The sequence below is a fragment of the Rhodamnia argentea genome, chromosome 2, assembly GCF_020921035.1.
Source record: "Rhodamnia argentea isolate NSW1041297 chromosome 2, ASM2092103v1, whole genome shotgun sequence".
In the NCBI taxonomy this organism is placed as follows: domain Eukaryota; kingdom Viridiplantae; phylum Streptophyta; class Magnoliopsida; order Myrtales; family Myrtaceae; genus Rhodamnia; species Rhodamnia argentea.
In genome coordinates this window covers 33,537,493-33,560,002 of record NC_063151.1, presented here as the reverse complement: position 1 = coordinate 33,560,002, position 22,510 = coordinate 33,537,493, and the positions used below count along the sequence as shown (strand labels likewise).

The 22,510-nt window shown below is 41.5% G+C and overlaps 4 protein-coding genes across 4 annotated transcripts; 3 read left to right on the top strand and 1 right to left on the bottom strand.

The window, feature by feature from the left end:
- The first annotated feature begins 178 nt into the window (after positions 1-178).
- Positions 179-4,795, top strand: LOC115739139. The gene is made up of 7 exons (XM_030672092.2): positions 179-497; positions 1,149-1,217; positions 1,587-1,703; positions 1,799-1,873; positions 2,476-2,610; positions 3,369-3,510; positions 4,299-4,795. The coding sequence occupies exons 1-7, from the start codon at positions 207-209 to the stop codon at positions 4,454-4,456; spliced, it is 987 nt and encodes a 328-aa protein (XP_030527952.1). The 5' UTR covers positions 179-206; the 3' UTR covers positions 4,457-4,795.
- A 1,087-nt stretch (positions 4,796-5,882) lies between these two features.
- LOC115735433 (carboxymethylenebutenolidase homolog) lies at positions 5,883-9,585 on the top strand. The gene is made up of 3 exons (XM_030666666.2): positions 5,883-6,186; positions 8,324-8,604; positions 8,838-9,585. The coding sequence occupies exons 1-3, from the start codon at positions 5,944-5,946 to the stop codon at positions 9,370-9,372; spliced, it is 1,059 nt and encodes a 352-aa protein (XP_030522526.1). The 5' UTR covers positions 5,883-5,943; the 3' UTR covers positions 9,373-9,585.
- Positions 9,586-9,651: 66 nt separating this feature from the next.
- Positions 9,652-13,665, bottom strand: LOC115735438 (MICOS complex subunit Mic10). The gene is made up of 3 exons (XM_030666679.2): positions 13,365-13,665; positions 12,738-12,913; positions 9,652-9,930 (listed from the first exon to the last, which is right to left on the bottom strand). The coding sequence occupies exons 1-3, from the start codon at positions 13,501-13,503 to the stop codon at positions 9,916-9,918; spliced, it is 330 nt and encodes a 109-aa protein (XP_030522539.1). The 5' UTR covers positions 13,504-13,665; the 3' UTR covers positions 9,652-9,915.
- A 657-nt stretch (positions 13,666-14,322) lies between these two features.
- LOC115735117 (patellin-3) lies at positions 14,323-16,758 on the top strand. The gene is made up of 4 exons (XM_030666219.2): positions 14,323-15,409; positions 15,514-15,638; positions 15,736-15,886; positions 16,041-16,758. Exons 1-4 carry the CDS (start codon positions 14,477-14,479, stop codon positions 16,311-16,313), a joined length of 1,482 nt encoding a protein of 493 aa, XP_030522079.1. The 5' UTR covers positions 14,323-14,476; the 3' UTR covers positions 16,314-16,758.
- The last annotated feature ends 5,752 nt before the right edge of the window (positions 16,759-22,510 follow it).

Genomic DNA, 22,510 nt, shown 5'->3' with positions numbered 1-22,510 from the left:
TATTTTGTATCAACCCCAATCAACCGATGAAAATCGAAGTATTGCTTACTTTGGCAAAGTGCCTTTCTAATGGTACTCGTGTCACCGACAGGAGCACTTCATTACCGCCAAAAGTTATCCAAACCATATCACCTCCGTCAGTCATCACCGTCGTCGTTCTCACTCGCCCTCTCTGCTACGAGAATCCCTCGAGCGCTTCGCTTCCTATGACTTTCGGTCACTACCCAGTCGCTGGTCTCCGCGTGAACCCCTCGATTCGGTGCCTTCTCATCGACACCCCAACTCTTCTTCGCCCGGTATCTCCGACCCCAATCGTCCCGCTCAAACCCCTCTCGCTGCAACTTCGTCACCCTCTTTCTCATTCCTTCGATTCCGCGAAACTGTTCCCCGGGAGGAAGCGCCCCAGACGGGGTCGCCGTCTATTTCCCAGCGCTTCTTCTTCTTCTTCTTCTTCTTCTTCTTTGGAGCTCCCTCTCCTCCCTTTCAATGTGAACGAGGTCAGTAGTGAACTGTATCGTGGCCGCTCTCTATGCTCTTCTGTCCCGCGTATTGTGGTCGACTGAGGTTGTTAAGCCTTTTTTAACTCGTGGGTAGTGTCTTTTCTGAAAGTCTTGAAATTTATTTTACTTAAATTGTGTACCTTGACGTGTATTTTTTACTGTCCATAAGCATTTAGCTCGGTAGTGTAGTTGCTTAGTCTCCCTAACTTAGGATGCTTCTGACTTTGTGCGTTTCTTTACTTTGTTGAATTGTGTTGCCTTTGCTGCTGGAATTGACAGAAATATATATGGAACTGCCAGTTGCAAATTGTTGTTCAAGTCCTCCAGAAGCAGGGCGGATTAACATGAAAAAGTAAATGGACAGAGCTTATCCATATTTGCTTTGAGTCTGAAAATTTATCGATTAATTATGCCCTAAGGCCGAGATTTCATATAAATTTGGAATCATAGAAATTTTCTCTCTAATTTTTTTGTCATTTTATCATGGATGATGCCCATATATGAACACAGCTCTATTAAGATTGTTCATCATTGCATGTCTCTCGGTGTTGTTCGGTTGATACAACCTCCTGAACTCCAATCAGACACCAAATATTCTGTTTCTAGCTAAGAATGGCCTACTACTTACCTTTGTCAATTAAAATGCAGGTACTTGTTCCCTCCGAGAGTAAAGTACTACATTTGTATGAGGCTATATATTTAGCCCTGCTGGAGGAGGTATAGTATCAGCATCATCTTCCTTGCCCTTTGTTCCTCATCGTCGTTATTAACAGGAATTCAGTTCCATGTCTTTTATACAAGAGTTGACAGTTCAGGATTTTTCACCTAAAATATGAATTTGTTAATGCCAAAGATATGTTGTTATATCCTTGATCACCTAATAGTGAATCTATTTTATCATAACGTGTCTGCTCATCTTTAATTTGAGAGCTCCAGATCAGCGTGAGTGATCGGCAATTCACTCAAAGAGGGCTGTCCTATATGGCCTTGCATATATCAAGCAAGAGTGTCTCATTTGATGGTAAATGTTGTTTTAACTTTATGCATTCATATTCGGAAGTTTAATGAGGATTTTATTTCTTACAGTCTCTGTCAAGGAAGAATCTCTTTGTGCATTTCGTACTCGAGCCCATAAATATACCTGGTTCATCGGATGGGACATCATTTGCGGCCAAATATGGTTGCCTGGTTTTGATAGAGAAGGTCAGCTTCTACTGAAAAAGGATGGAATAGATCAGAATTCTTAGAATCTGAATATGGAAGATATGACATTTAAATGAAGTTTCAGTGCTCTGCAGGTTGAACAGCTAGATGTTGGAGCACTAGTTTCTATACGAGGAGTTTGCCGTGTCAAACTTCTAAACTTTATACAGGCAAGCAGTTCGTGAATATTTCTGCTCTGTTTCAGCCTGATTTCTTTATTGTTATTTGTACTTTGACGTACCCAGCAAATTTTTTGTTGCAAAGTTTATGTTTCTATTTTCCTTCTTCAAAACTGTTGTGTGCACACTTGCTGTTTTAAGAATATCCTCCTCCTGCAATTTCAATGTCCCTTCAACACTAGTTTCGGAAGGATACTCTTTTCTATCGAGTATGGCAGAAGGAAGACTGGAGGCTACCTTGCATATATTCACGGCATGAGTACTATGAAAGTTTGCTGAGAAGGTCTATGTCAAGTTGGCATGATTTAGACATGTCATATGTTCATTCCCAAGACGGAAATTCTCTTGTTCTCTAAATATGTCCACTTGATGGAGTACTGGAGCTTCCTCTGCATCTAGAATGCAATGGCCATACTTCTGCATCGTGTATGCTTGATTTGGAGAGCTCTGATGGCTGGCTGTGAAACTATTAATATGTTTTTTGGATGTGTCTTGAGTCCTTTTTTTTTTTTTTTGCCATTTTAAGGTGTGCTGAGTTAGTATAGCTGTACTCTATTTTTTTCTCAGTTTAACTTGCTTACAATTACTTGCAGGCAGAACCTTACTTGAAAGGTCTAGTCATACCATTGCAGGACTCAATTGCTGAAAATCCTAGTGAAACTAGCTCAAAAGTGGATCAATTAAAAGAGTCTCTTTGCGATTTAATTAAGCTGGAAATTAAACTCAAGGTATATTACTCTCCCTTGGAATGTTTCAGTCGGTGTTCTAATCCTTCAAGGAATCAACTAGAATGAAGAAATACCGGGTTGTACATCTTATGTTCTTCCATGTAGGAGTACTTTCATGGTCATTGTTATCATGCTGCATGATCTACGAGAAATCATTGCTTCTTCTAACCTACCTCTCTTTTTGCATACCCTCTTGCTGTGAATGGAAAGAAGATAATCAGACACAAGAGAAGTACAAACTGAGCGTTCTGTAGGGCAGATACTAGCTAGGTTTTTCCTTCAAGAGTTGGAATTTATCCAAGGAATTAAAAGTGCATCAATGATAAAGGGTACCATGAGTGAGCTTTACTTCTAGACTCAGCTGCCAATTGAGTAACAGTAGACCACATGTTTATACTCCTACAAAATTCTAAGCCTCAATATAAATAAATGAATGTGTGTGTGTATGGGCAGACACACAACCCGACAATCTACTGTGAGCTGGACAAGAAGCTGGAGTACTGTGTCTTTGCTTTTGCACTTTTTGGCAAATGTCCTGTTCATTTGCCATCCTGGAAGACATATATTAACATTATTCTGGGTTACTTCGTCATGCAACGGGTCCTGGGTGGTGGTTACAAGCTAGCTTTATCCTGCTCAATCTTTTGTGTTTGTACATGATATTGTGTTATTCTCTATCTGCATTCAGATTGACCACAGTGCTCCAGCTACCACCTGGGGTTTCATGAAATGTATGTTCATTAATTTTATTTCGTTAGGCTCCCAAGGAGGCACTCTTGCAAACACATACTGCAAACTCTCTAAGGTGGTCTGAAAACACACCATCAGTAGGGTGTGACGAGAGTTTCATTCCTTCATTGGCTGAGCGAGTTTCCTTTGCAGCCCTGCAGCCCGTGTCAGGCAATGTCTCTTTTTCAACTTTCTACTACAACTTTTCAATATGTAATTAGCGAAGGTTCTGTATATTTTTTTTTAATGGCATTTGACATAGGAGTTGCCCTTTAACTGAGATTAAGAACCTGAAAAATAGAATCCTTTTATTTCAGCTCAAATCTTCTCTTTTCATTATCTTACTTTAGGCAGAAATAAACTTCCGTACAATTTGACCTACTAGAACTTTAGTCTCACTTTTCACATTTGCAATATTTGACTAGGGCAACTGTTTACTAATTTAGAGTTCTATTTGCTTTGATTTTCCTTGAGGATGATGCCCTAGGATTGGATGCTATTACACAACACTAGTGTTCTACATTGATAAGTTGTAAAAAGTAGAAAATTCCAATGCTCAAAAGTGTGATTAGGAATTCTTTGTGTTAGAATTGATGGAATTGCAATTGCCTACTCTTAGCTCAAAGAGAGATCCAATGAACCGGTGAGCTAAAATGCATGAGACCCACAAGTAGTCCTATGAAACACGCTGAAATGGGTCTTTACAAAAGAAAAGCTGATACAAACCACACTCATGTAGGGAATTTCTCCGTTTTCTTGAAGGTATTAAGTAGTGTTTATTTTGGAAACAGAAGTTGCAGACTCAAATCAAGAATTGCAAAGAGAATGTTGTTATCATATTCGCTTTATATTTTGAGTATTTGATTGCTTTATCAAGGCGTACTTAGAACAATAGAGAACCATTACCTAACATGCAAGTGGCGAATAGTGAAAACAACTAGGTTTGTCACTTTTGGCAGGATCAACTGAATTGGAGCTGCTCAAGCTGCAACAAGAGAAGTTAAGGGCAATGGATACTAAAGAAACACTCAAGAGGCTAGAAGACTCACTAGTTTTAGTGAAGGAGAACATTTCAATAGTTGCGGCAAAGCTTGCTATCCAGTCTCTCGAGATGTAGCAAGCTAAATACCTTTCAACCGGCCCTTCTTGGTGTCCCGCTAGAGGACAGCAGCAATATATTGATGTCGAGAGCTATTAATTTCTTGACATCAGCATATCTATAGATTGATGAAGTGCACGTGTTCCTATGACATAATGCAATGCTCCGCAGTCCCAAAAGCCTGACAAGGTTTGATCAACTTTCATAAGTACACTTGTAGTCAACTTCCGGCAGAGGCGGGATGGCCGACTCTTTTCATGCGTTATAGTTTGGACCTAACTAACAAGAAGAAAAGAGTTTGTAACATTCTTTTCATCTGGTATAGTGAAGGATTCTGGATTCCAGCAGAGGATACCACGTTGCCGCTCAATTTTGTCTCCAAACTGTTGCGATTTGCATGTTTTAATAGTGGAAGATTGACCCATCTGAGCATGTATAGAGTTGGCCGTGTGGTGTGTGAGTCACAAGTCATGGTTATTTTCAAAGCTGTAAAGAAAGGTGACCTCAAATGCAGATATGAATACAGTTCTTTCAGAATTGCAAAGAGAAAAAAGTGCAGCGTAAGCTTTACTCTTTTTGAATTTGCTCTGTTTCTTTAAATTGGTAACTTCCTTACTGAGTTTTGATGTTGCCAAAAGTAACTATAACGAGAAATAAAAAATCTAATCGTAATGGTTATACTCAAGTCCAATCAATTTGCTGTAAAAGAAGGCTAAAGTGACATAGTTGGTGTTATTAACTTATTATTATAGCCATGCAATACATGTGTTCACGGCTACTACACATATTATAAATAAGTTTTCGTTTATTTTGAGAAAAATAGATGATTTGAAAAATATTTTTCAAAAAACGGTTACTTGTATCGCTTATGAAAATGAATAAATTCAAAATATTTTCGTCAAAAATATTTAGATTTAAATTGCCGTGATAATGACAATATTTTTCATTAATGCCAAAAGAATATTTTTTAAATCATTCATTTTTTGCAAAACAAATAAAGTGTTTGAGTCTTCTTTAGTTGATAATTTCACAACTCAAATTATGCAATCGGGTCTTTTCGTCAATTACGGCCAGTTTTGCTTATATAACATTATCAACTAACGAGATTGTCATGCCATGATAATGTCAAGTTACATAAGTAATTAAGTTTACAGAAATGGGAGAGGGGCAATTGCTGCCACCGCCATCCACGGTTGACGGGAAGCAATTTACCCCTCTTCAAGTGTAGGTGAGGGTCGGCCAACCCGCACTCGGTAGTGGCAAGCGGTGGGATCGACGGCCAACCTCGACCACGTCAGTGTCCGGAGAAGGTAGACATTTTGTATTTATTATTATTATTATTATTATTTTGTAATTTGTTTGTTTTTGGGTTAGAGAAAAGGAGAAATGAAAAATGTCTTACATGACAAGAAAAGGGGGCCGGGGCCGGGGCCATGAGAACAGAGAAGGGGTGGTGGTGAGCAGAAGGACCTTCGGATATTTCTCGTTACCGGTGACCGGTTCTAATGTGGGGGCCACAGAAAGATATTCCCATTAATCTCCGGTTCAATTCAGTTCGAAAGCTTTGGCTATCAGCGCTTCTCCCCTCGCACAGAGAGAGACAGAGAGAGATGGCTTCCTCGGTGAACGCCCCTCACTTCCATGCCTCGGTCAGCGCCGTCGGTTCCAACAAGAACCTCGTCTTCTGCCTCCGACGCTCCTCGTTTGGGTTTCGACCCTCTAATCAACCCTCTTCTCTCTTCTCTCCTGTAAGTTCAACCGCTTCACCGCTGTTTCTTCAGTCGTTGTTCTTGCTACTGGTTGTTTCCCTTTGCTTTTACTTCTGTTCGTCAGTTTCTTTTTTCCTTTTTTTCTCGGGAACCCACCCTTTATCATGTTCTTTCAGTTTGTAATTGGTATAGAAACATTTCGGCCGTAAAACACTCTTTGACAGATCTTTTAGGAAGCAGCGCTGCCAAATGATCAGGGAATGTGAGTTCTTGTTCTGGGTGTGGGGTGTGTGAGGGTGTGGTCAGGGGGGGAGGGATGGTGATAAGAACTTATGTATTCATGAAGTGCTATGATGATAGGAACTTCAATTAGTAAATGCTGAACTTGAACATTCACGGATGGAAAGAGGCTGAGAGAGAGAGAGAGAGAGAGAGAGAGAGATCCAATCTACTCATGGTTGTCACAAATAACAGGCGGAATCCGTTGCTGAGGTCGTCAGAGAATCCATTTCTTATTTCTTTATTAAGATGCTTAATGGGTATCTTGAAGCATGATCAGTCGTCATTTTTATTAGAAACTTTAGGTGAAATTGATTCTGCACTTGGTTTCCCCCTAAATGTAGTTGATGACGTTTCTGTCTTCAAACAGAAGAGGGATTGGGTTGGGGATATCAGCTCAGAACCTAAACAAAGCATCAGAGGTGAGCGCTACTTTGGATATACTCCAGATTTGGCTATTGTTACTGGTCGAATAACTGGGAAAAGCAAACCAGATATTTACAGGATAGAAGTGCGTTTATCCGGAGAGTTTCCAATGAAATATTTACCTTTTACCGGAGCAGGACACCATTCTCCTTTCGATCCAATCTGTTAGGGCATTCTACGAGTAGTGAATAAACCTACTTACGCAATTGAAAAGGCTCGCTGGTTCTGCCCCTCCATTTTGGTTCTTGAAACACAGACATGGAGGGGCTGATCTTTAAGTTCGGATGAGATAGGATTTGCATGATTCCAATGGACTGCTTGATTCAAAAGTTGTCTTGTTGTTCAGCAATTATGTCATGTTTAGCACTGCATGATTCCACAACTACGTGAACTTCAGATCATTTTTGTCTTCATCAGCGATCCACGCTGCATCCTATTTTTCTTGCATACTTCATTCGAATGTACTATCGCTTTAGCATGGCCGCATGCTGTTTAGCTTTGGGGAGGAGATGAACACAGGAGCTGAAGGGGGCAACCAGATGTTCATACATATGCCTATAGGATAAAATGCCAACTGGAGCACCGATTGTTCCTTTGATGACTGGCTTAGCTATGAGATAATGACTTGCCCTGTGGAGATATACGTTTCTTTTCTCATGCCTTAGAATCAAGCCATCACAGCAGCATTCCTTGATACTGTCATGAGGAAGCTGTATTTTCGCAGTCTCGCCGTAGATTACAGTTGGTTCTACAGTTGGTTCATATCCAATGCAGCAGCGTTCAAACATTCAAAAACATTTTCTTTGCTGAGTTTTGTGCTCCACTGCTCAGATCAATTTATGCTGAATCCAAAGTCTGCTTTATCTGTGCAATGAGATGTTGAGAAACTTTAATGGTGGACTGCACTAATGGATGTTGCATCAAATGTTCATCATCTGAGTACTAGCTATTGCAGATATTAGAATTAATAACAAAAATAAAAGTAGAAGCGTGGACATATTTAGTTGGGGAGGAAAACAGGGGCCTGAAGATCCAAACTTAGAATCTCCTGCTCTTATCGCATGTGAGATTTTGTGAGACCACTGCCAACCGTGATAAAAGCTTAAGCTGTTAGATGAAAAGACAGTTTAACATTTAATATTAAACCAATAAGTTTAAGTTTTCTCAGAGAAACCTTCAACTTATCTATGCCTCTGTGGGCCTTTTAAATCTCAGAACAGTCAAAACTTCTCGCTTCTAGATACTTTTTAACAGAGGGGACTGCATATTTATCAATTGAGAGAGTATGCAAGACATTCCTTCATTTATTCATATATTTTAGTCACGATTGCTGCAGCTTTACCTGCAGCATCGCTTGCATTTGAGTAGTGCCGGTAATTTTCATCCCCGACAAGTGATAGTAAGCTCCTGTGTACACTGTCCGTTCTGTATAGTGGCGATTTCTAACTCTGAAGCTTCAGTCTGTGTTCAGATTGCTTCCAAGTTGAAAGCATGGAAATCAGAAGTACAACCTTCCTCAAACAAGATATACTGCAGCCTAGCAGAACTCGAAAGCGAAAATGACGAGGCATGTGAATTGGTCAATGGGACGGAACTTTCCCTGGGGGATGGTGACGATCTCATCCGTGCTTACCTTTTCACGGCCGTGAAAAACAACAATGGCACTGGGATACTGCTCTTGTCCGATATATATGGATTTGAGGATTCCTCCACGCGGGAGTTTGCGTATCGAGTTGCTTGTAACGGTTACAAGTACGTCGACTTGCTTTGTTATTGCTAGTGAAACTATTGGTTTTAAGATCTAACTAGGAGAACCTTTATAAAATGTGTAACATAACCTGAAAACAACAGTTTGATTTGTGATTTTCCCACAAAGACGGAGCCAAGTGTTATAGCTCGGGGCTTGTCCTTCTCTCATTGATCTTCTTTTGTTAATCCTTTATCTCAACCCCCAAACTGATATGAACTTTGCGGGTTTATCGCAGTGTGCTGCTTCCAGACTTATTTCGTGGAGATCCATGGACAAAAGACAGGCCGAAGAACCTCTTTGAGCAATGGTATGCTGGTCAACAACCAGACAGGGTCGCAAAGGACATCGGAATGGCAAAAGATTGGCTGGTCAATGAACTTTTATCCGCGGGGATCTCCAAGAAGCTTGGTGTTATCGGATTCTGTTTTGGCGGTGGCCGAGTAATAGACATTCTGGCCAAAGACGAGTCCAATCATTTTAGTGCTGGAGTCTCCTTCTACGGTACAAGGATCGACAGATCCACGGCTTGCAATATAAATGTGCCGATCTTGTTTATTTCAGGGGATGAAGATCCACTTTGTCCAGTGAGTTTGTTGAGGGATATTGAGAATAGTATCGGTAGAGGATCAAGGGTAGTGATTTTCGAAGGAAGAGGTCATGGATTTGCTCACCAGCCCAATTCTCCGGACGAAGATAAAGATGCAGAACAGGCATTTCTGGTCATGAGGAGCTGGCTGGATGATGAGCTAGTCGCGGGTAACTCATCTTAGGAGCGTGTATAGTTTTGCTTCACGGTGGTGGACGATGTGAGGATGTTGATATGCAGTGACAGACCCAAGGGGCTAGCGGAGGGCCATCAATCTCCTTGGCAACTTGGTGCTCAATGTAACTTTTCAGTATGGATCAATCTGTGAGATTCCTCATCTTAGATTTACTCTCTCCTTAATTAAATGATGATATGCTACTCATGGGAGGACCTAGTACTTGCTCCCAGCAACTAAAGTCCTAGTTTGCAAATAACAGGACTTCAGAGACGTTGCTCCACAAAATTGGAAGGGGAACACCTGTCTCTTAAATCATATCAGAGGGGGGAAAATGCAAAATTCACAACATGATGTAAAGCCATTATTTCAGTTTCAGGGTGAAAATGGGAGGTACACAATCATATTATAAAATTTGCAACAGCTTTCATCATGGAGACCATGCTAGGAGCACATAGCGAAAGCCCTAGCAGGGGAAAAAAGGCCAACGACAATCTCAATTTGAGAAAACTCCGTCCAACAGATCGAGTGTATTCGAGGTCGTAGATGTCCTCAGTCTTGCCCTTCCTATAGAAGATTTGAAAGAAGAACATTTAGTCAACAGAGAAAACAATAAACTTAAACATGCACCCTAAACCAAAATAATATGGTCTGATAACGCCATTAATAAGATGTTCTCACATGCCCAATTTAAAATCAACTTAATATATGAATAAAGAGTCCAAAATGAAACGATATTTCCGTTTTCATGAGCGTTCTTTTCACTTAAAAATGAAATGATTTTGTAGCTAGAAGTAATTATCTTATACACAGAAAATAGACACAAATAAAGTTCTGCTTCAAAGTAAAGTTTAATCCAGGAACAAATGGAATCAAAACCAAAATGAATAAGTTGGCTTTGTTTTTCTTCCAAGCGGAAACCAAACTGGTCAATTATTAACTAGAAATTCTGTTTTATTTTTTCTATTGATTGACGCATTTTCTGCTTCAATCTTGGTCTGGATTCAATAAATCAAAATTGCTCGGTCGACATTATCAGTTTTAGATGTTCTGAAACATTCCTACTTTTAATTCCCAAGCCTTCTTGATCGCCTGGACACATACCCATTCTAACTTACTCCCAAGAACGCATAAGTCAAGAGTCTTAAGTAGTTTGAGAAATGAAATGAGAAAATGAAGAAGAACAACAATATGATTTAATTATCTAGGAGCATGCACGGGCAATTAAGAAGACTATAGACGTCAAGACTAACTTCACATAACAGTCAACGAGTATAATGAAATGGACCTTCAAAGGATCTGGAACCTACGATTCTATAGCAGAGTAGAAGGGAAGAACATGCATTGATATAAGATCCATGATACAAAATTCACAAGAAAACCCCTGAATATACACAAACAATACATTCAAGTCCCTTCCTAGTAGCATTCGTGGGCAATACGATAGAACAGGTATGAATGATTATTACCCAAAAGTATGACATGGAACCCAGAGGAAAACATAATGAAGAAAGTCAGAAAATTTCATCCCACTGATCAAGAATATCTACCAACATAGACAGTCAGCTTTCGGAGCATACGCATAGGTACCAACTTTTTCGATACAGTCTCAAAAAGGAAAATAAGGTTAAGGTCGGTCGATTCACTGGCATCAAATTTGACTGGTGGGCAGCCAAGAAAGCCGCATTAGAAATATGACATTTTGTACATTGAACTGGAACTCCTATACTACCCAAGAAACATAAACTCTCGTCTAAATTGGTAGGAACAAATTTGGATCTCTGCCGGCAGCTCAGACACATAAAGGAAGGGCACAGTAATCCTACCAATTTATAGCATCTCATGTATACATCCAACGAAATATAAATGATGCTTTCTTAGTGCTTACTGCTAACTCAAACTTATACTTGATAGGCATTGCGGCAACATCCTCTATCACATCTATCACATCCTAATCTTTAAACTATGCTCTTGTTGACCAAGTCCTATAAGATTCCTTTTAAGGAATAAAGACATATAAGCAAACTAAGCAAACTAACCAAACAAACCACAACACCAAAGCAGAATATACAGTAAAAGAACATGACAATCTTCATACATAAATGCTCTGTTTGTGGGCACCACAGCAATGGGTGGTTACTACCCACAAAAAGGGAAAAAAAAAAAAAAACTAACACAAAATAAACCCTTAGGGGATAGAACCCTTTGGACAGATCCTATTACATGACCAAACAAACCATATGGAAGAAAGGACTCTTCTCCCTCAAAAGACTCCATGTATTTTTCTTTCTGAATAAACCCAGAAAAGAAAGAGGACGAACTAATTCATGTTCCCATTTCCTCACAACAACAAATACCATTTCATCCCTCAGCTCTCCTACCACTGTCAACCACGTTAACCAGGGGACACCCATTAGCTTAACCATCACGCTCCTGGTATGATTTATCAAAGAACAGTGATAGATGACATGATTCACATTTCAGCACTGCCTTTGCACCATAAAAATCTTTCACCAAGCCATCCTCTTTTGGCAGTTACCAAAACTAAGTATACTTTACTAGATAACTTAAAGCAGATCTAATTGCCACTCCAAAGATCCACTTCACCAAATGCAGGCTCTATAACTAACTCCATTCCATGCCTCCTACCATCACAAAATCACTTAATGTCCCTTTATAACTAATCTCCATCTTCGACTGTACTCTCATAGAAGTGTTGAACCACTCACTTCAATAGTAAATTATTATAAGCACACAACTTTAAGTGAGTTGTAACGCCTATTAGAATAAGTTCATAACAATTGATAATTGACATTTCAACCAGTTACAAGTTCCATATGATACAGTATAAATTACACATTCGATCTTATAAATTAGAACAAGATAAATAAATTCAAATATTTAAATTGGGCAAACACCTTGCAACGTCCATCAGGACCATTTTCAAATGCTAAGCCCTTAGGAGTTTGTATCCTACGATGTAAATTTGGCTTGTTGCTTATTAGCCACATGGAATGCCCAGAAAGGTCTGAATGCAAAGTCAGTCATGAATGTCGTACATACTAGCACTCTGCCTACATAGCCTGAGGGCATGTGGGAAAGTAAAAAAGTAAGAAAACCCTTGGTATGGTAATGTTATATTTGTCCTTGCTATGCATCCTGAGATGCTGCGCATGCTACAAAAGAATGATAATACATTACCTCATTCCATCCCCTACTACTATATCCCACCAATAGCACAGAATTAGCTGATCAAAATAACAATTAACTGTCATGCACACAAAAAGAAAAGCAAACAAAAGCAATTTGCGTGATGTTAAAAGAGAAATTTAAAAGAACAAAATCTTATAGAGTTAAAATTTAAAGAATGAGACCTGAGGAGATGACTCCACTACTGTCTCATGAGCAGAAACATCGGATGCCTTGGGAGGCGGCTTCGTAGGTGGCTTTGTAGGAAATCCATTGAATTTCTGAGAACACTCTGTGTAAGCAGACCCAATGCCCAAACCAGCACCAAAAGCTAGAGATGACCATCTAGCCACGGGGCTCCCTGTCACGACAAAAACAGTGAGCTCTATAGAGGCACAAGCACCCATGTACATGCTAACACAGAATTCAGTATCCATTTCTACTTCTTGAAAATGCCGCTGAAATGAAAAAATACATCCTAAGTTGGGAGATGAAGAACTGAAATTCCATCAACGAAGAAACATTCCGAACCTCAAAATTGAAAGAGAGAGCCAAAGACAGTCATGACCTCATCTATCCAAAAGAACTCCAGTTCACCAAAAAGCGATCACCAGACAGAAATGTGAACAATATTCGAGAATACTGGTGATGTGCCGGGGAAAAACACGGCGATAGCAGACACATTTGCAACGAAACGCACACACGCACCCTCGTACGAATCTGTCTCGCGCGCACAAGACGAATCAGTCACTGCAGGTATCCGGAACGATACAAAACAGAAGAACGAAGGGGAGGGGGGGGAGGGCACGTACTGAAGAGGAGGAGGCCGCCGAAGACGCCGGCCAAGGAAGAGTAGAAGAATCGCCGGACGGTGAGATCGACGCACCGGTCCCACTTAGCGTCCACGTCGTACTTAGTTGGTACGATCTCTTTCTTGTCCTCCGCCATCATAGCTGTCGTCCCTCTCTTCGTTTCCCCGCTGAAACAATCGCGAAATGGATTCGACGGACCGCAGGAGAGAGCCAATTGCTTGCTAATGCAATCGCAATCTTAATCTTCTTCCTCCTCCTCCCTCCTCCTATTCCTACTTCCTGCAATCTTACTAGGGCTTGCCCGAACCTCCGTTCTTGGGCCTTTTCCGAGCCCGCAATAACTGGGCCCTCGATGGCCCACCAGTTTAGAGCTCCATCTCAGATTCTCTCTCTTCCATTCTTTCAATTTCTATTTTGGCCCATGTAGCATCCAAATTTACCTCAATTACCCCCCGTCACGCGTGCAGCCCTGCGGTCGATAAATAATCGTAAATCCCCCCACCCCCACCCCGGCCCTGCTTGAACCGTTGCACCTTGCGGGGCCCACAAGTCCAACGGTGTCCGATGGAGTGGGCTCATAATGATGGGGTAGCATCTGAAAACTTTCGGGGTTCACTCGGCAGAACACATTTTAACCTCCGGGAGAACCACGTGCTTCCGGAGACAAGGAGGCAGACTTTTTGGCTCCTCCGTTTGTTCTGACAAAGAACGAGGAAAAACACAAAGGGGAACAACGGGACAAAAGCGACGGTCCGGTCTTTGACCGTTTCGCCGAAACATAGGATTCCAGAGCTCTCCAGTCACCGTCACCGTCACCGTCACCGTCACCGTCACTGTCACTGTGACCGTCTGCTCAGTGCTCACTCGGAACATAAACGCCACAGTGAACCGAACCGACTGGTCGAGACGAAGGCCCCCACTTCACGTCCCCAACCTAGTCTGGAACTATCATCTTCATTTGTCATCACCTTCACCTCAAAAAGAAAGCATCTCTCTGTCTCTCTCTCTCTCGTCTTGTTGCTGCAAAACCTCCCATTACCATTTTCCGCCAAGCCCATCTCCATCCGTCATCAGCCTTATCCCCCAAAGAAGAAAAAGGGAATCTTCCAGCAATGGCCGATGTAGCCGCGACGCCGCCGCCGCAAGCGACGGAGGAGTTCCCACTGGCGGAGCCGCCGAGGGAGCATGCTCCGGCGGAGCAAGGAGAGCTGCCCCCGCCTCCGTCGGCCGTGGTGACGACCACCACGGCGGTGGAGTCCGAGCCGCTCGAGAAATCGCCGCCGACCCACGAGGAGGTTGTGGTCTCTGTTGACGCCACTCAGAAGCTGGAGGCGCCAGCCGAGCCGCAGAAGCTCCCTCCTCAGTCCTTCGCTTCCTTCAAAGAGGAGAGCAACAAGGTCGCCGATCTCTCCGATTCCGAGAGGAAGGCTCTGGAGGAGCTAAAGCAGCTCGTCCAGGAAGCCCTCAACACCAACACGTTTTTCTCCAAGCAAACCCCGGAGCAAGAACCCGAAACCGGCGAAACCTCCGTCTCCGCCGGAGAAGTCTCCATCTGGGGGATCCCGCTGCTCATGGACGAGCGGACGGACGTCGTCCTGCTCAAGTTCCTCCGGGCTCGTGACTTCAAGGTCAAGGACGCGTTCGTCATGCTGCGGAACACGGTCCACTGGCGAAAGCAGTTCAGCATCGACGCCCTCGTGGACGAAGACCTCGGCGATGATCTTGACAAGGTCGTGTTCATGCACGGCCACGATCGGGAGGGCCATGCCGTCTGCTACAACGTCTATGGGGAGTTTCAGAATAAGGAGCTGTATCAGAAGACGTTCGGCGACGATGAGAAGCGGGCTAAGTTCTTGCGGTGGAGGGTGCAGTTCTTGGAGAGAAGCATCCGGAAGCTCGATTTCAATCCGGGTGGCATTTGCACCATTTTTCAGGTGAGCGATCTGAAGAATTCTCCGGGACCGGGGAAGCGTGAGCTCCGGATCGCCACCAAGCAGGCTCTCCAGATGCTTCAGGACAACTATCCCGAGTTCGTGGCCAAGCAGGTACGTTGCGGTTACACGTTGATTTCATGGTTGATGAGCTATGTTCAGCTGTCCTGTTGTTTGAATTGATGAATTTTGTGGGTTATGATGGGGTTCTTGGTTAGGTGTTTATCAATGTTCCCTGGTGGTATCTGGCATTTTACGCGATGATGAGCCCTTTCTTGACCCAGAGGACCAAGAGCAAGTTCGTGTTCGCAAGCCCTGCGAGAACTGCGGAGATGCTTTTCAAGTAAATAGATCCAAAAGCGTTTGAACTCATTACGTTGTAATTGTTTCCTTCTGGAGCCTTTGTTACATTCGAAACACTGTGCTTGTATGATTGGCAGGTACATTTCTCCTGAGCAAGTCCCAGTGCAGTATGGCGGCTTGAGTGTAGATTATTGTGATTGCAATCCTGAATTTACTGTTTCTGACCCTGCAACCGAGATGACAATTAAGCCCGGGACCAAACAAATTGTGGAAATCATAATCTATGAGGTATAAACAGATATTTTCATCCAATCTTATACTTGAGTTCTGCTTGTTGTGGATGCTGTTTTTCTAATTCTATATTCTGCAGAATATGTGATGAGAAAACTAGTGGATGGATTACTCATGCTAGTGTTGGTGACTGAGATTCTTTGAAATGCAGAAATGTGTTATTGTTTGGGAGCTCCGTGTTGTTGGGTGGGAAGTCAGTTATGGTGCCGAGTTTGTGCCTAACTCTGGTGGATATACAGTTAATATCCAGAAGCCCAAGAAGATGTCACCTGCGGATGAGCCGGTGGTGCATGGAACCTTCAAAGTTTTGGAGCTTGGCAAAGTGTTGCTCACAGTTGATAACCCAACCTCAAAGAAGAAGAAGCTTCTCTACAGGTTCAAGATTGACCTATTGGGTGATGAAGGCCTACCAAATCAATCATAGTTAACCAAACACGATATATTCTCGTGTATATTGGGGAGTAAGAAGTTTCTGATGCTCATGTTCGTCCTCTCTCGTGGAGAAAAGTTTGATCGATGGTCAATCCTTGTAAATTATATGTCATGTCTTCATTTTGTTTTAAATAATTCATCGGTTTGGATTTTGAGGTTTGGGTTTTATCTTTTTTTAGGCCCCTTTTCCCCACATGGTTGTCATTCCTTGTTTTCCCCTCCTGGCGATGAGAGGCGTGATCTGGAAAAATTTGAATTTGGAGTACCATGTTGGATGCTCTAGGTGAGGGTGTGAACTTTAGGGAGGGTGGGAAGATGTCGCCATGGAGACACTAGTGTATAGTGTGGCATCTGTATTGTTTTTTGTTCTATTCACTGTTGAATATGGTTTGCATTTGCTCTTGATGTGCATGAATGTAATGTGCTTGAAGTTGACATGTGTCAGAACTAGTAGGTGCTGGCAGATGCGTTTTTTCAAGGTCGCCATTTACGAGTAACTTACAGGTTTTAGTGTTCAAATCTAATTTATCAGACTTCCACTTTTTAGAGTGACTCCTTTGTAGTCGGTTGGAGGAATCTTGATAATCTTGGTATAATGATCTCTACGTTTAAAGTTCCTGGTGAGAGGCATGGTTCGGTTTTTCCTTCTCAAGAGTATTCTGGAGCTCTTCAGGATGAATCCGTTTTAATGTGGAGCTGCTTTCTATTTGCTATTGCATTGATCTATTCGTGCCATCGTGTTGTTTCGTGTGTTGATCTTTGCTTAGTTCATGTACCTTGGGAAGAAGCATTCTCCTTTTTCTAGATGACTGAATTGAATGCAGTTTTTACATCTTTCTTGCTGGTTCTGATGCTTTGAACATGTAAATACTGGTATGCTTGTTTTGGTTGTTAGTGGGGAACATGTAAATTTGTGTACTCTGTCCCGTGATGAGAAAGGTTTTTCTTGGGATGTTTCCTTTGTAGATCTGCTTATTCAGGCTTTATTACAGCGCTTCGAGGGCTTTATCGGAGTACTTTTATGGTTCCTCCCAAGCTTCCGACTTCAGCATTTTACATTTTCCACATTCCCCGTTCTTTTTGGAGTGCCGTCTTTTCAGTCTGTGTTTGTTTGGCATACTTGTGTGTGTTCGATGAGGCCGCATCTCTCCCGCCTTCTTGATCTCCCTCAACCCTCGGTGATTCGTGCTGTTGCGTGGAGAAGCCGAATGGAAGTGGTTGAATTATTCGAGTTTATTATATGGAGTGCTGGTTTTTACCGCTTTCACCTTTTTGACCAGATGGCATCTGCTTGATGTGGCCGCAGTGCATCTTTTAGGTAAGAACCGGTCTTCAGTTGCTGTCACATTGTTCTTGGTTGAGCTTGCTTGCGTTCGATTGTGTGTCTTCCAGGAATTCGTAGCTTAATGATAAGATTCTCTCACAAGAAGTTGTGATGTAGTTAGTGATTGTCTAAATTGTCGGGAATTTCGAACGGATCTAGGCACCCGTCACCGGTTCACTTGACCTATGCATAGGTGGCGGAGCCTATGTGAATTCCCTCACAGTTGTTCAAGTGCAGGGATGGATTCACCCGAGAACATTGTCTAGAGGGTTGTGATGTTTGGAGTGGAAAAAAACCGGCATCAAATAGTTAGCAGCACTCTGAGAGGCACTGAGATTGCCTTCTCCATTTCACTGGATTGTTGCATTTAATGTTCCGACCGTGCAACGTTCGACTTTCATTCGGGATTACAAACAGCATGGTCCCGAAATCTGTCTTCACTGCCAGACATTTACTTGGGTTGGTTCGTCTGCTTCTTTGATCTATCGCATTCGTTTTCATTGAGGTGGTCTCAGCTTTTTTGTAGGAAGAGAAGTGATCGTGATGTGTTTAGAGTTAGTATCTACCCTTTGATATTATTTGATCGTACAGAAGGACGGGGAAAGTAATTTATGTGGTATAGTATTTTACATGACGGATGCACCGGCGTCACGATAATGATGCGGCGTAGTTATTTAAAGGATAGCGTGTTGTGAATCTCGTTTCTAGTTGACCGTGTGGGTATGCTTCTCGATTCGTTGGTCGGTCACATCGCGAGTTACTCCGACCCTTTTGAATTGTAATAGGGGAAGAAGAGTAGTCTGGTGCAGCTCAACGGGGATCGAAATCGTCTCCAAAGCGCTTCATAAGTTGGCAATTTGGCATGGCCTTTGAATGTTCTCTTTCTTTTTTAAGATAGAACGATGATGGACGAACGCTATGCAGTGACAACATTAAGGTTATCTCTGCTTCACTCGTTCAGGAAGACAACCGAACGTTAAACGGCTGCGGCGGGGCGGCGAGGCGGCTCTACGCACGAATTCAGTGGTCCTCTTCTGGTTTCCACATTAAAAAAAAGAAAGGAAAATTAGCTTTCTTCTTCGCAACTCTACACATACCAACATCATTAGGTGCTAGCATGCGCGATTAAAGGGGACGCTGCACGTCCATCCTGCAAAAACAGAGCAGGCGTCGTCCCAATCTAATCTTTTTTTCAGTTAAATGGGTTGGTGGAGAGTATGATTAGCCACCAAACTTGGCTTCCTCTCCCTTGTCGCGAACCTCGTTCGTCCTTGGCGACAATTCATGTTGGCGACGCCTCTGGTTGGGACCAACGAGGAAGAAAGCATATGTTGACATCATCCCTAGCCTGACCTTTTGCTTTCCTCCCACCAACTCCTTCTCTTCGCATAAAAGAGATAAGAGGATAAGTATATTTGAAGTCCTAAAACTTGTCACGATAATGTAATTGAGTTCTAAAACTTTCAAGAAGCACAATCAAATTGTAAAACTTTCAAAATATGCAATCAAATCATTTTATTAACTCCATCTAACTTAACAAACAAAAAATGCTAATAAATTAAACTTTCAAGAAGTGCAATCAAGTCATTTCATATGTCCGGATCCACCTTAACCTGGGACTTGTGGGCCGACAAACGAAAAATGCTAATAAGTTTTAAGATCCGATTGCATCAACTCGACAAGTTCTAAGACTTGGTTGCACTTTTCGAAAGTTCTAGAACTTAATTATATTTTTTGTGACAAGATTTAGGATTAAATTACACTTTTAAAAGTTTCAAGACTCAATTGCATTTTTGCGACAAATTTTGAGTTTTCCAGTGCACTTATCTCTTATATAAAACTTGAATGAACAATTGCATTTTCTTTCACTGCGCTCAATTTTTTGCTGTGATTGCTGCAAAGTTAAGACATTGCGAGGTGAAAAATTTGTCAAGAAGAATACTATTGATGACTGTAACAGGTCAAGTATATCTCGTTCGATGACGCAGGTTCCTCCAAATAGGTACATAATCGCCTGTGATGTAGGTGTAGTTACTAGTCGGAAGTATTTGGTGAGCTAAATTCGAATTCCGAGTTGATTCTATGAAGTAACTATGTCTTAATTGTGTCAAAGGGTACATCAAAATGTACCATGTACTTAGCCAATTTCGTATTGAATCCAGAATTCGCCTTCGCATTTTGTAAATTTGTTTTCTAAGTCAGTTTCCAGCACATTAGAACACTTTTAACTTGATCTCAAATCAGAAGCACGAAATTTTATAATTGCGTGCTTTCTCGATTTTGCACTTTTAGTTGTCCCAATTAACTTTCCAAGGATGGAAGTTTGTGATCGGCGAAATGGTACATGTCGTTTTGTTCTCACGTTGCGTTTCTTTGTTAAAGCTTTGAAAAATTCATGAAAGTATTTGTCACGGGGGGGTTGAAAATAAACTGAAAGTCCTCGCTGATAGGGTTTCGGGATTGTCAAAACGCAGCAGAATATAAGTCTAAATCAAAACCCTAGACAGGATCCATGCGTATATTGAAATCAATCGAAGTTCAAGGCGTACCTTTTGCGAATCGAAGTTAAATTGACGAACCGTTGTGTCTAGATTAACGCCCTAAGTGTTGCGCCTCTACCGGTATCCACACACGTGAATTGAAGTCTCCAACGATCCAAGTGCTAGCTTACGGATCTTGGAACTTCTCCTCTTTGATTGCCTTTTTAATCTTCGAGACTCTCTCAAAGATCTCACAATAGAGAATGGCTCTTTGCGTTTTTATTCTCATCCACCTCTCTAGGGTTTTTCCACGTCTTTATATACGTGTCAATATTTACGCGCAATAAAAGAAGTGGGGTCGGGTGGCTCGGGCCCGCCAAACCGTCTATCTCCAATCGTGCGTTTCTTGTTATCTCATAACACGCACGATCGCGTAGATATTTAGAATAAGAGAATAAATTAAAATCTACTTCTTAAGTAGATCAAGGCACGAGAAAAATATAAACTCGGTTCGCTATTGTGTGCAACCCTATAGGTTCACTAGACATTAGCAAAGTGCCCAAAAGCGGTCTCTAGCAACACATTATGACTACCTAAGTATAGTGAATGTCGTTTTTCGACACAACCTAATCCACAACTAATGTTAGAACATCAACGTTGATTAGTTCCTAGGGCGGACCGCTAACACTCGCTTGGGTGACGGTTGGCCTCGCTGGATATTGCGATGGTCTAGGCGAGAGCCGCGACCTTCACAAGCAACAATGAAAAAAACAAGGAAAAAAAAAAAAGAAGACAAGAAATACAAAATTAAAAAAATTTATTTAAAAATTATAAAATTTATTCACATCAATGATGTCTTGCCACATAGGACTAAAGGTATCAAATGGATGGGTCGGGTCGGGTTTGGGCCGGATCGAATATTGTTCGACCCATTTAACGCGTTTTGATTTATTTTCATACAAGATTTAATTTAATGATATATAGTTGACCCGACCCAACTTGTATTACTTGAAAACTTCTATATTTAACCAAATAATGATGTGACAAAAAAAAAACCAAACTATGAAATATTTGTTTCTTATAATTTATTAAGAAAAAAAATATTGCTAAAACATTTTCATGCAATTGATTTTTTTTTAAAATTTTCTAAAAAAGATTTTTTTTTGTATAAAAATATCTTTTTTATTATCACCCGTTGTCCGCCACTTCTGCCCGCTGCCGTTCACAGCTACCAGCCACTTGCCATTGCCCCCTGCCACCGCCTACCATCGCCCCCCACTCCTCGCCACCTCTGCCCTCCCACTGCCACCCCCGATTGGCGAATGCATCCGGAACAAGTTTGCATCGACACGAGTCAACATATTTCCTCCGACTGATTCTCATAGGAAAAGGAAAACTCGTTTCCAATTACTCTATTGAAGGGGAGCATGGCAGTCCCCACTTCGCCGGTGAGTTAATTCTCACGAGGAAAATTTAATTTCGTAAGGCGGGAATAAATATTGTCGTGCCAATAACAGCCCGATTGGACAAAGATGAGCTCGGATCGAATTTGGCACACATATATGCTGTGTGCAATATCAACTTTTCCACCTTGGATTTTTTTCATTTTGTTCTCTTAACTAAAAATTCCATCACGATTTGAACTCATATATGCATAGTCCAAGTGATTTTGTTCTCGTAGCTAAAATTTCCATCACGTCTCCGGTTAGCAATCGGTAGCGGCGTTGGTCCCGGGTGATGGCGGTAGCGGCGTTCCAAAATAGTTTTTACTTTTTTTAATTTTTTTCTTTTACTTAAAGAAAAACTTTTAAAAAATAAAAATATAAATTAATATGATTGAGGCCCATTTACAAGTGATGTTAGGGAAGGTGCAACCATGGCGAAAAATAGGTCGAAAATGAGTTGAGTTAAAATCCATATTTGAATAGGCTTTATAAGTCTAAACTCATTTTTATCTACTAACACATATGTGACCCAATTGAATAAAAGTGGGTTAAAAAGTGGGTCAAACACCCATATTGATGACTCTACATAGAACGACCGGCGTCCATGTCGGTGATTTTCTATCAAAATTGATCGGATGGACATAATTGGTATAAATGCAAAAAGTTTAGGACTAAATTTGTCCATTTTTTTTTTTGTCAAAACAAAGATGACATTCATATCATAATAACAGTTTGAGAATTAGATCTTCCAATTTTACCAAATTCCAAACAACTTCCGAACAAATCAAAAGCTAGAAAGTAAATAATAAAGCATAATTTGTAGTTAAAAACACACTCTCCTCCCCCCAAAATAAATCTATCACTGTAAAACTTAGGCGATCGATCACTAGAATTAGTGATAAGCACATGCTGATATCTCTCTCTCCATTTACAACGGCTT